The sequence below is a fragment of the Rhipicephalus sanguineus genome, chromosome 9, assembly GCF_013339695.2.
Source record: "Rhipicephalus sanguineus isolate Rsan-2018 chromosome 9, BIME_Rsan_1.4, whole genome shotgun sequence".
Lineage (NCBI taxonomy): Eukaryota > Metazoa > Arthropoda > Arachnida > Ixodida > Ixodidae > Rhipicephalus > Rhipicephalus sanguineus.
Genome location: NC_051184.2, coordinates 11,928,230 through 11,941,380, shown reverse-complemented (window position 1 = coordinate 11,941,380; position 13,151 = coordinate 11,928,230). Strand labels below are relative to the sequence as shown.

General features: G+C 48.6%; 1 protein-coding gene across 1 annotated transcript in view; it reads left to right on the top strand.

Annotated features, from left to right (window-relative positions):
* The window catches only part of LOC119404075 (uncharacterized), a 36,761-nt gene extending 23,904 nt beyond the window's left edge, over nt 1-12,857 (top strand). The window contains exon 4 of the mRNA XM_037670686.2: nt 12,664-12,857. Within this exon, the coding sequence (XP_037526614.2) occupies nt 12,664-12,799 (136 nt within the window). The 3' untranslated portion in view covers nt 12,800-12,857. The remainder of the gene's footprint in view (nt 1-12,663) is intronic.
* The last annotated feature ends 294 nt before the right edge of the window (nt 12,858-13,151 follow it).

Genomic DNA, 13,151 nt, shown 5'->3' with positions numbered 1-13,151 from the left:
GGAGGGGAAGAGAACAGAGACAACGCCCGTACGCTAGGCCACCTGTTCTATTCTGTTCTGTGCCGCGTAAGCCCGTGCCCCACAGCCCATTTCAGCTTCAATCATCACAATACGAAGTTCTCAAGTCATATCTAATGATTTAACACAAAATAAATCAAACATATAGCAGAACAAGTACAATAATTATTTGTACATTCAGCCCAGACTTCTCATCCTACCTAGAAATTAGAATAATGAAAATAATGTTTTACCGAACGTCTTATTATTTTTTATTTATTTATTTTTCTTCCTTATTGATTCATTGCTACTATCGGAATAAGTTTGCCATTAGGAATTCGTTTTGTTTCATGAAGGAAAGCACTAACAGCATCAAAAACATTCCTGTGCCTGACACCCAAATCCGAAGCACCGAAGGTGAGTATAGCGTCTATTGTTAAGATTATCCCCAGCTTAGCACATGGAGTTTCGGTCAAGCTTCTTTGCGTCTACCAGCTCCGCAAGCATGTCACCATCTAGGTGTCAGTCGCAGTGGGGATCATTGAAGAAGTATTCCCCCAAGAATGCGCAGTCTTGGTTCCATTTCCGAAGTGCTAGGGGAAATGTTGTGTAGTGGTGTCAATTGACACCGCCAGGGCCGTAAGGGTTAATACCTTTCAATTTAGATGAGGACCATTAAACTACATTTAGCGAAACGACAGATAATGCCCTTGGCTTAAGTGTCTGCTGGTTTCATTAGTTGTGTTTAACAAAGAAACGAACCCCTCGAACCATTCCCCTTCTAAACATGTACACGTTCTGATAAGGTTCTGAAAGCAGGCTTGTCGAGGGGTTTCAGAGACGAGGGCACCAAGGAAGAGGCACACGCTGGCATGGGACACGGGCACATGCACGAATGACAGTAATACGAAGCACAGAAGGAGCATGCGAAACGTGCCTAGCAAAAGAGCAAATCGGACTGTCCCTCGCAGGCAAAGGACACGTCTTCTGCCTGGCCTCCAAGAGAAGTTGGCCTCGAGAACGCAGGCCAACGGCTCACCCGTTTTTTAATAAGCTAGCATAGCCATCCCTCACATGCCACGCGTGCAGCAAGACATCTTCAGTGAGTGGCGCTCTTACTGAGCTATCCTTTCAATTGGCATCAGTTCTCGGTGGACCTCGGCATAAAACATTTTCCTGTTGAAAATCTTTACTCTGTGTGGCAGGCAAGTGTGCTTACCTAAATTTTTCATTCGTCCACGAGTAGAGTAGAGACTCCATGGCCATCGTCATCAAACTGCACTGCGCATTGCGTGGCCATTTGTCTCGCTTATTGTCAACCATGGTTGGGTTCAGCTTTAGAAGGCAGCGGCATTTCCTCCTCATTGGCATACGAGGGTGCACCGATGGGCGCGCGCTATAGACTGACGTCATTAGCCGGACGGCCAACGACCCCGTCTTCGGGTAATGTTGCTGACGACATGACTGCGGCGCTTCAGTCATCTGGGAGGGGCCTGTCCTGCATCCCAGTATAGCGGGTCTGGACCATCTCCTCATGTTACGCCCATCACTTTTCATTCCAGTGCGCGTTCAAGTTGATCCTTGATTTTTTCTCTAGATTTCCTGTCATGATTTGGGAATGCCCATCCCTATTTCAAATGAAATCAAATCATTTTATTTTCCCAGAAATAAACAGGTTCTGAAGAGGTTCACTGGCTAAAAGCTGGCTATGGACAGCTTGACGAGGCCAGTGAACCCTTTACAAGGACAATTAAATTGTCTACAAGATGTCTAATACACGATAAAATAATCATAACGCATATAAACTAACACTATAATAACAAATAACAGTGTAAAAAAACTGCGTACATAAAAACTACTACAAAACATCCTCATACCAAAAATGCAATAGAAAATAGCTGCATGGACAGAAGAAAAAAAAGAAAGAATACAACAATGATATTACCATAATTCTTCTCGTTTTCATCAGCAGGCTTCCCGGCTTGACACAGGCACCGATGGTTGCTAGCCAGTCGTGATCTTCTTGGCCAGGCAATTGAGCATTATTTGTTTCCTGAGGATATTCACGTTTATTTCTACTTTAATACTTTCTCGGTTTCGCTCATTTCTTGCGCCATCATTGCTGAAGAGGTCATCGGCAAATGTTAGGCTGCTCAGATTTTCTGCATTAAACCTTATTTCACTTTGTACACAGCCCACTGTTTTAACTGTGGAGCATGCCATTGGAGATACCGTATTTCCTTGTTTAGCCCCTTTACCTGTCGCTGTTCTATTGTTTTTCTTGCGGAGAAGCACCTGTGGAGTCTGTGTAGATGTTGGTTAAGGTTTCAAATACTCCTTGGAGAAGCAGTGCTTTCAAGACTGCTGCTATTTCTACCGAGTCGAATGCATTTTTGTTTCGTCCGTGAAAGCTATATAAAGGGGCGTATTGTACTCAGCAGCTTCATCAATTACACGGTTGATCACGTGGCTGTCATCCATTGTGGAGTGTCCTTTCCCGAATCCTGCTTGTGATTACATGTAATGTTGGCATTTTCCAGCTCATTGGCTTTCTTGATGGCCTGAGGCGGAACTCAGGTTTCTTCCATATTAAATCCCATCGGTGCTTTTATGCCGTCTTCTCCGTCAGCATTCCCGCGGAGCATATCGCTTATGATCTTTGTAACCTCGTCGGTAGGTTCTCCTTTCGCATAAGGATGGATGATTTATCTGCCAACTCTACAGTTCAGAGTCCTCTGCCAGCCTCACTACGTCGTTGACATTCTTGGTAATATTAACGCGACAGCGCTAAAGAGCTCGTTTCGCAGAAATTCCTGTGTCGGCGTCGTTGGTTGGGAGCGGAAAATCTGCGTTCTCTGTGACCTAATAAAATAAAAAATAAAAATCTTCGGTACGGGTGAGAATCGAACCCAGACCGCCTGCGTGGCCAAGCAGGTGCTCTACCACAAAGCTGCCCCATTGTTTGAAAATACTTGGGAAAAAACACTATACGAGTGTCGTGTGGTGGGAGGAGTCTCATGTAATATTGCGTGGCATATTGCGCTAGCTTGATACTCCAACATTGATATTTCGCGACGTGACTGTATGACGAACATAAATGACAGGTGGCAACATTAAAATAATGACATGCATGTCATGGACGGCACGATTTACATGCCACGCTCATGGAGTGGTCGTGGCCGTTTCGCTAGCTTGATATGCACCAACTTTGGTATTGCGCGACGTGACTTTATGACGGACATAAATGACAGGTGGTACCATGAAAATCGTCAGATGCATGTCATGTACGGCATCACTTACATGACACTGTCTTGGTGCACTTCCGACCATTTTATTACCTGGATACATACCAAAATTGCCGCGGCATGACATGAGTTCTTGACGAACATAAATGGCAGGTCCCGCATTGTATATACCAGAATATACGTTTCATTTGCACGGTATATACCAGATTGCGCATGCATGCACGCATACAAACATACGATATATATTGTACTAGATGTCATGACATGAATGACCTCATTTGCCTCAAAGACAAACGGGCCGATGTGTGCAGCTCTTTGCTGGCTGCTTCGCATTACATTGATTCCCACAGTGCGTGGGATCCGCCGGATTTTTCATTTAGTGGTTAATGCTGCTGTTTTCAGACTGAGCGCTGTCATCGCCCCTCACTAACCTACGATCTCTACCTTGCCTATTACTTCTATGTCCTGCACTGTACCTGGGTCACTGCATGAGATGAAATCTACTTGGGTGCGAGGCGAGCAATTCACTTTGCTTTCCTCTTATGCAGCATGATCAACCACAGAAGTAACGCGTTCAATGTTCTTCATAGTGTGTCGCCTTCTGTAATCACTTATAATGAGATTGTGTTACAGGCCTTTGCAACCGACGCGCTTCAATTTGGTGCGCAGAAGCCCTCACTCGCATGTTTTACATGCGCAGATGGCGCCGCGACTTAGTCTCGGAGAAAGGTCTTAAATTTAGCCTGTAGCTCGGCGTACAGTCATGGCTCGGGAAGAGTGCGTCTGCCGGGCCTTGGGGACTCTGGCCATTTTAGTTGGCAAAAGTCAAAGCCGTGTTCATTAGGAAGGCTTATGCAGTTTCTCTAAGAAATCAAAGACATTGCGCGACGAAAACGCGCACAGAAGAAAAGTACAAACACAGCGCTGTGTTTGTACTTCTCTTCTTCTGTCCGTGTTTTCGTCGCGCAATTTCTTTGATGTCGTGGATCACCAACTAGCCCAAAATGCTGCTCTCTAAGAAACTTTACAATTGCTTTTCAATGCACCCCCCACCGTTCGACGCGTCCAAAAAGGCGGTGCGATCTGGTGCAGATCAGGTTAGTGCAGCGCCCAAGTACACTCGGCAAAACACTACGGGGGTCTTGGCCGCGTGACTTGCCAGCCGGGTATTTCCTTCTTCTGCGGGACTCGATGGTCGGTACGAAGCAACACGAGCTTGCAAAAGATCTTTCGGCGGGATGTCAATCACGCGTGCACGGTGGCTACCGCAAAGTTGTGAAACTCATTTGCATCCGGTTCCCTATTTAACGGCTCATCCGCATGCTCCTTTAGAGAATGGTGTATTGATTGCCGGCTGCCCGTTTTGAGTCTGCGTGGACAAGCCTCGCCTTCCAGAGTCGAACGTGATCGCCAGCCAGGCTCCGCTTGTCGGGGGACACCTCGATTGGGATTGTCCGTTTGAAACTCTCATAGCCTACTGCAAGCATAGTTGCCAGGTGCCCACTACGCCATAATTCACCATTTTGCGAAGCAACGAGCTACCCACTACGCGTGCATAAGGCAGCACGTGCACCTACTGTCAATGCTGTGGCTGACGATGGTGATGAACTATGGCTGAGCCCTTTGTTGAAAGCTCTTCTGAACACTTTGATGTCGCGTGACAGCCCATAAGGCGGACGGGAGGACGACCGCCGCCGTAGCGCAGTGGTAGAGCATCGGACGCGTTATTCGAAGGTCGCAGGTTCGGTCCCTGCGCGCGGAAAGTTAACTTTTCGTCCACTTTACTTTCTTCACATTTATATGCTGATTACTACAAAGAACATCCCCTATACTTTCCGTGGCACTATTCTCTGTTAGTTCTCCTTAATATTATGTCTAACAAAGAAAAACGAGCCCTTAAAGGGCGAGTAAACAGGCCTCGACTTTTTTTTTTTTTTACATTCCCTAAACAAGCTCGCCAATTCGTACAGTAGGCAGCGGCGATCACATTTTCCGAATACAATAGCGCTGCGAGCCGCGCAGACCCTCCATTTCGAAAAACAATTCCCGTGCTTCTTTCCTTCGCATGACCAATCACCCTCGTACATGCAGTGACGCGAACTTACCCGTGGGCAACTTGACGTATCACTGAGCTCGTCGATTGGTCTAAGCCAGGTCTCAACAAGTTAATGTCAGTTCCTGTTCCCACCCACAGCTACGAAACTGCGCCTTGTTTCTTAGCCCTGCGGTGACACGCCTCGCAGTTATTCTAGAACACTTTAGCTTCGACGTGAGTGGAGGAACCGGGCGGAAGAAGCGTTGCAAATCGAACGGAGAGAGGGGGAATCTCCGGCAACTGGGACGCTTGCTTCCCATCGCTCGCGCGGCAAGTGGGGTTCTTTTCTCTCGCGCCCCTTCGTCGTCTTGGAAAGCAAGCACGCATTCCTGCTGCATTGTCAACTGTCACAAAGGTTTAAAAATACCTAAGAACCGAAAACTGCCCGTCAAGTTCGACAATGTAAACAATAAACAACCAGGAGCCGCAGCAAGCTCGCCGATGACGTCAATTGGTGACGTCGTGTCACGCTGCCGAAGTGGGCAGAGTCACGACGACGGGCTACGCCACTGACCTCCGTTAAACAGGCTGGACGGTGCATCCCCTCTCTGCGAGGCGGGCGCTTGTGAAGCCACCCATAAGCGTGCGCAGGGTTCCCCTTCAGGGGGGGCGAAGGTTCGTCGCAGCGCCCCCCCCTCCCTATTATGTCAATGTATGCGGCTGCCTTTGCGCCCCTCTTCTCGCCCCCCCTACAATGTATAGGGCTGACTTTGCGCCCCCCCCCCTTCTCGCCCCCCTTGCCCCCCCCCCCCCCCTGCGCACGCCTATGAAGCCACCGGAAGGTCCCCTGTTTGTCCCGGAAGCTGGCGTCTTCTGTCCGTCTCAGTTGCGCAATTGAAATATTCTCGGGTGGCAGCGGTTGTTATAATCGTTTTTCTTTTTTATTTTTTCAAACTCTGCGATTACGCCTCACTTTAGACGGCGAGGAACGTTACACGAAAGATGAGAGACGCCGTGCCGACACAGTCCGAATACGGCGGAGTGCTGCAACGTACAAAATGCGTAAAAAGTAGTGCAACTTTGAGGTACTTACGCGTGAAATGTCTTTCCTGACGACGTTTCCGGTCGACTCGTACAGTTCACTGCGCTACAGGCGGGTATTTCTTTAAAAAAAGAAGAGAAAAGCTCTTTTCCGGGACAAAAACGGCGGCTTCCGGTGGCTTCACGCCCGCGTGCTCGATGCGCCATCCAGCTCCTCCTAGTGGAGATCAGTGGGCTACGCCTTGCCCTCCCTGTGGAAGAGCAGGGTGGCGAGGCCGCGCGGAAATTTGAAACCAGCTGAAACGGATGTTCGAACCCCTGTAACTTCGTTATTATAGCAAGTTTTCGCAAAATTATTGCGGCAGCATGTTCACATAGCAGAAGTGCGCATATTTCTCTTCATTACAATTTTTGGACCTCGGGGTTCTTTAAAAGTCTTCTTTCCTGAGGACACGAGATGGCACATAAGGACAGCGCTACTAGCAACAGCATGTTTATTTCAGACCGCTTATAAACCACAATCGCCAGGCAGACAGTTTCACAACACAGTCACTGTTGGTCAAAATAAAGAAGAGATCACCCGTCGGATTGTTGAAGCGGTACTTATTGATGCTGTTATGACCGGCTGTCGGTGGCGAAGCACTGACCAAGAGAATCGGCGGACGAGGTGTTCTCCCGCTGCTAGAACACCTGTATCCTTCCTGGAAACGAAATTCCTGGGACGGCGAGTGACCAACAATGGGCAGAATCTCGGCCTCAAAGTCTGGGACGGCGATGCCGGAGACAATGGACCACCTGGGCTTGGCTTGGTACGCTGCCGAAGCCACCTGACGGGTATGTACAAAAAGTGCCAGTAAACTTGTTATTGTTTTCCCATCTTGCTAGCATCAGTTCCTCAACCCGGAGACTCGACTACGCTACCAACGGAGTCCGGGTACGACGCTGCCCTATCGTAGCAACAGCATGGTTGCCGAGAAGGGATGGATTCAAATACACCGGCACGACAACTGGAGTCAGCGGTGGGATTGATCCAAAAACCCGGTCGCAACAATGCACTTGTTGGTTTTTGTATGAACAAGCCATCGATAGCGTTGTCGCCTAAGTTTGGTTTCTTGCGTAAGCGGTGATATACGGTATTACCTATGACATGATTTTGCTTAGGTAGAGTGACTTTTTTCGCGCCTGTTCTGAGTGATCCCACGTGTTCAATTGTCTGCCTGGCGGTTATGTATTATAAGCGGTCTGGTTTTGAAAATGAACATTTTGTCGCTGTAGCGCTGAGTGTACGTATGTGCCGTAAGTATTGGTTCACATGTGCTTTCGGTTTTAATTTTTACCGGCACTACAATCGTCATCGCGTCCACCAACCAGTGTTCTGGGCATGTTTCACGCCAATGGAAGAAGACCGAAGGCAGATCGAAAAATTCTGCTTTAAAAATTTCTACTCACTTTCCAGAGAAACCGCTGCAAGGTTGGACACTTCAGACGGTACGCTTTCTATTGCGGTACAAAACAGAAAAGCGATGAAGGACGGTAGACAGTCCCTTTGAGCACAGCAGCTTGTGGTCTGAGATACCTTTGAATATGTCCACTCTCGGCTCACCATCAAGAACACTGTCACTAATAACAAAGAGATCCAAAACTGATTGACTATCACCTTGTATTCTTGCAGGCGCTTCTACTAGTTGTGATAGGCCGTGTAATAAAACAATGTCTACGAGTGGATCATCGGAAGCACAGAGCGCTTGAGGAAAATCACCATCTCATTTAATTACCGGAATGTTATAATCTCCAATTAGTACAAGGTCCTGCACACGAACTCGTTAAGCGCCTCAAAAAATGTACCGTCCCTGTTCGGGGGGGGGGGGGGTAAAATCCGGCAATTACCAAATGGAAATCCTCGAAGTGAACTTTCACCAATACGCATTCAATGCTGGTAATATCTGGCAGTCTTGTAACGCGCAGCGAGTCCGTGTACAAAATAGCAACGCCGCCACCGCGGGAGTCACGGTCCTTACGGTAGATACGGTATCCATGTGATACGACTTCCGAGTCACTAATGTCGCCATGCAGCTATATACATGGGGCTGTGAGCGGAAACTTTGCTTTCTAGGTCAGCTGTTTTCTTTATTGTACTTCGGGCATTTAGGTTAAGACGTCGGAAAGTATTATTGAGTCCTTTATTTCATTCCGTGGTTCTCACGCCTGCGTGAAGCTGACGGCCCGTTGTCCGCCTGTTTCCGCGGTGTTGATTACTCAGTACCCGTGTCTTTTTAGTTTTATCGCAGTCGTACAATTCACTGCCGATTTTAAATGCGAATGCATTTCTTAGTCGGGGGTTGTCCTGCGTCCCTGGCCGGCGTGCGCACAGGTGTTATCTCTCCGCGCGGGCTCCTCCTCGCCCCTAGCAACAGCTGCGCCGCGCCTAGCAACCGGAGCAGGTGGTGAGCGGTGGAGGGTAAGGGAGTGGAGGAGCGCGCGGGGGTGTGATGGCGCTCGCATCGCGGAGCAGCGGAGGGTAAGGGAGAGGATGAGTGTACCCGGTGAAGGCGCTCGCATCGCGGAGCTCGCTCGGCGGAGAGAGAGCTCGGGCGCTCCTCCTCTCCGCGCTCGGACCTATATATATCATGCAGGGAGCGCGCGCTTTGGTGTCTTGATAGCAATGGAAGTCGGTGAGTCGAATCTCTCACGGCAACGATACCACTAGGACGAAGTGTAACACAATGCAACTCGAGCATTACGCCTCTACGTGCACACTCTCGTCTCTCTTCATTAATTAATCGCACACTCATCGGGTGCACCCAAATGCATTCGCATTTCCTCAGGATCCCCTTCGGGGAGGTGTGGCTTTTTTTTTATCGTAGACCAGTTTTGACTTAGTCCCATCTCGCCTGATATCAGCCGTGCTATCCCAGAGACACTTTCGAACTTCTCTAGTGGCGGCCGAGAACTCCTCTGAGACTGATATGTTCTCTCCCTTTAATTTGTAGCAGAATGGAAACTTTTTCGCGATGGTCAGACATCTGTAAAATCGCAGGGCGTGGCTTTTAGTACGCGGACGGCTAATTCTATGAATTCATTCTACACCTTCACTCCTAATCTATTTCGAAATATATCATCAGTCACTTTCTGTGCTAGTGATTCTGGCGTTTCCCCAGTCGGCTCCGAAGACAAGAAGATTGTTCCGCCTGCTCCTGTCCTCGAGCTCAGTCAATCTAACTGTGTCACTGTTTGTTCCAAGTGCACAATTTTAGCATCGAGTTCTTTAACGATTGCCACTGCGTCTTCGACATTCTTAAGCTTGTTTTCCAACTTCTCTAGTTTCTTAGCATTGTTTTTTGACCTTCAAGAAGTTCACGCAGCATATTTTCCGTTTCAGGCCCTGGATTGGGTTCGGCATCACCACAAAACATCAGAGAAAAATTCACGATGTCTTTCACGTAGTGACACACAAAGCACACAAGCGACGTGGGCACGTCAGCTGAATTAGACATCGGTCACTAGATTTAACTGATGAGTATTTGTTGCTCACCTGCCTAAAATAGAAGAACGGGTTTGACATCCTCTTCACGGGCGGCCAGCCGACGTGCCTACTAAAAGCATGCTCGGGTGATGCTCTTCTTATAGGTGCAGTGTCCGAAGAAGTGTCCGTTTTAGAGAATTTACCCTATTTTCGGTGGAAATGTTGGTGCGCAAGTTACCTTCACGGCAATACTTGGTGATAATGCAAGAAAGGCAGCTTCACGGCAGCACGCTGGATTTTTTTGTAGTTTATTTTTATATATTAGTTGTTGGTGCGAGTAATATGCAGGGGTAGGTTATACGCCAGGAAATACGGCATCGATGTGAACAGCGCCTCAACATCTTCACACGAAGCTGTGCGTTACTCGTCGGGCGCAGGAAGCCTCCAGTCCAGCTTTGCCCTAACGTTCTGCAATGCCGTGCTTGGCACGCTTCTTGGGATACTGTACGCAGCGGCCCACTTTTGCTGCACGGTGCGGGGTAGCATGAGGGTGGGACGAGGAGTACCCGCTCGGAGAACCGCAATGTAGTCTGTTTTGTCCATGACGCCGTGATGTTCCCAGAACTGCGCCATTGAATCATAGTTGGTCGTCTCCAGGGCCTGGTGCATGCTTTGGCACTTGTTTCGGAGGCTCTCGATGTGTTTCCTCTGCACAGCGACGGCGAAAGAGCGCCTTCTTTTTTGCTTCCTGTCTTCATTTTCGTTGGACACGGTAGTGGGGCTTGCCCAATTCCTGTGGCACGCATCGACGGCGACGCCGCTCAAAGCAGGGACGGGCGCCTAAGAGCTGCACTCTGAAAACTGGCCATGTAGCTGTCACCACGTGATAGCAAACGAAATGACGTCATTCAAGCATGCGTACCAGTCAGGGAGCAATACCTGTTGAGATGCTTACGCTAGGGATCTCAAACTTACCTCAGCTAGTGGGCCTCGGTCACGAAATTTATCCCCAGAAGGGCCGGGACAGGGAAGGGAGTCGGAGAGAGTTTGAACGAAATGTCACCTAAAGTTGCACTTTGAAAGAACGCCTCTCCCATATCTGGTATATGGGTCATTTCTCAGGGGGGTTTGACGTCAGTAAACTGAACAATGATATCAATGCAGGTTCATCGCAAGGTGTGGCTGTAGCGCCACGTGAGAAAAGCTTAACAAAGTTAGACGACAGGAAAGAGGCGCACTCGCAACTAAACTTTATTTTGCGTCGATTGCGAATATAAAGCCATGACAACACCACGTGTTACCGATACCATTGCCACATAGCGGAAAAACAACACCCAGATTACACACCGCACTAATCGTCGAAATCTCACAAGAGAATAGGTCAAGAGACGGCTTGCTGATACATTTGCTCCCAAACTTGTTGATGACATAGGCTTCAAATAACTCTAGTTCTTGCCTTTTTCCATATCTTTTTATCACTCGCGTCTTCTCCATCTCAGGTGCGCATTCGGCTGACGCGCACTCTTTGATGCAACGAAGTGCCAATGTACCAGTCTTTAACGTCTCCTTATGTTCCCCCAGACGATCGCTGAGGCACCACTTTGACCGACGTGCACCTTTCCTGTCGTCTAACCTTCTTAACCTTATCTTACATGGCGTTGCACCCACTCCTTGCTTTGACGTCAGGTTTCGAATCATGGGCGTGGCAGGGGGGGGGGGTGGCGAAGGTTCGTCGCGGCGGCCCCCCTCCCAATTAAGTCAATGTATGGGGCAGACTTTGCGCCCCCTCTTCTTAGGTGACTAGGGGGGGTGGCCGCCCCCCTGCCCCCCCCCCCTCTGCGCACGCCTATGTTTCGAACAATATCGATAGTGATTTCCACAATGACTGAAATCTGGACACCGATTCTGAAATATTGAGCTTTCGTTCCAGGGCGATGTTTCAACTCGCAGCATAGGTCGGCAAGAAAATTGGAGCTCACTCAGACTCAATTAAGACATATTTTGCTCTGAGGGCTCACTCGGACTCAGACTCGCTAAACGTTTTCTCAACCGGACTCACTCGGACTCAATCTCACGGCCTGACCTGAGTCTGAGTGAGCCTGAATGAGTCGACTCATGAGTCCGTTAGCGTAAAATGAGCTTTTCCGATCATGGTGTAAATGTTCTCTAAGGCCAGTATGTCTCATAATCGGTGCTCTACGATACGCCTTTTGATCTTGTACCTTCAAATACGATTTATCAATGGTTTCCACCAAGTGAGGTCATTTTTATGAAATATGTGACTCACTCACACTATATATATTTATCAAGAAATTCCCGTGCCTATCTCACGCCTCTGATCAATGAATGTTGAGGTGGCGCGTGAACGCTCGTGCGTTTAGACATGTGTGAATAGACTTGAGTATAAACGTAAGCCGATATAAAGCTCATATTAATGCTGAAGATGAGATATAGGTTGGCAATAAAAGGTGGAGCTCGCTCAGATTCACTCAAGAAATATATTTTACGCTTAGTACTCACTCGGACTCAGACTCACCAATATTTTCCTGAACCGTACTCACTGGGACTCAAACCGGACTCACGGCCCGATCTGAGTCTGAGTGAGTCGACTCATGAGTGAATTTGCCAACCTATGACTCACAGTGACCGCATGGGGTGCCTCACGAAAAATAAATGCTTGAAACCAGCCCGTCTCTGTAGCTCACCCGCACAAAGCGCTATTAATTGCAGTAGGTCAGGAGATAACGTGAGTGCTAATTTTGCAAAGTCAGAAAACTTTTATTTCGTGTGAAGCCACGGGCCGCGTGTTTGAGACCAGTGGCTTAAGCAGTTTTCATAGAATTTTCGCAAAAGTGTCTCTTTAATTGGTTCTTCCCACGCAGCGTCCACCACCATGGCCACAGCGCAAGTCACCATTCACACCTGGGCCACGTGACGACTATCGTAGCGCATGGATACCATGGTCAAGGACACCACGGCTACGGCCATCACGGTTATGGTTCCGGACATTACGGCTGACGATGTGAATTAGTCCAAGCACGGTCACAAGCTCGTGTCTTCGATACGGCGAAATCGAAGGACAACCCAGCAGCTGTTTTTATTGCATTTTCCCTTCGTTCAATTTAGCAATCTGAAAAAAAGCTCTACGTGTAGACGACCGGGCGCCTCCGTGTAAGTACCGAACCGGCAAGCATCGCGTTCTTCTCCGGGCACCGCCAGACCACGCCTTTAGAGCGATAGCTCTGTTCGTCCCAATGCAAACCCCACAAAACGACTTTGTACATGCGTTTGACCTTTGAGCTCAGCCATCGTCAACTTCGCACGTGGTCGTCTCATGCCAACGGACACTGTCGGCTTCTTCTCTCCCGCG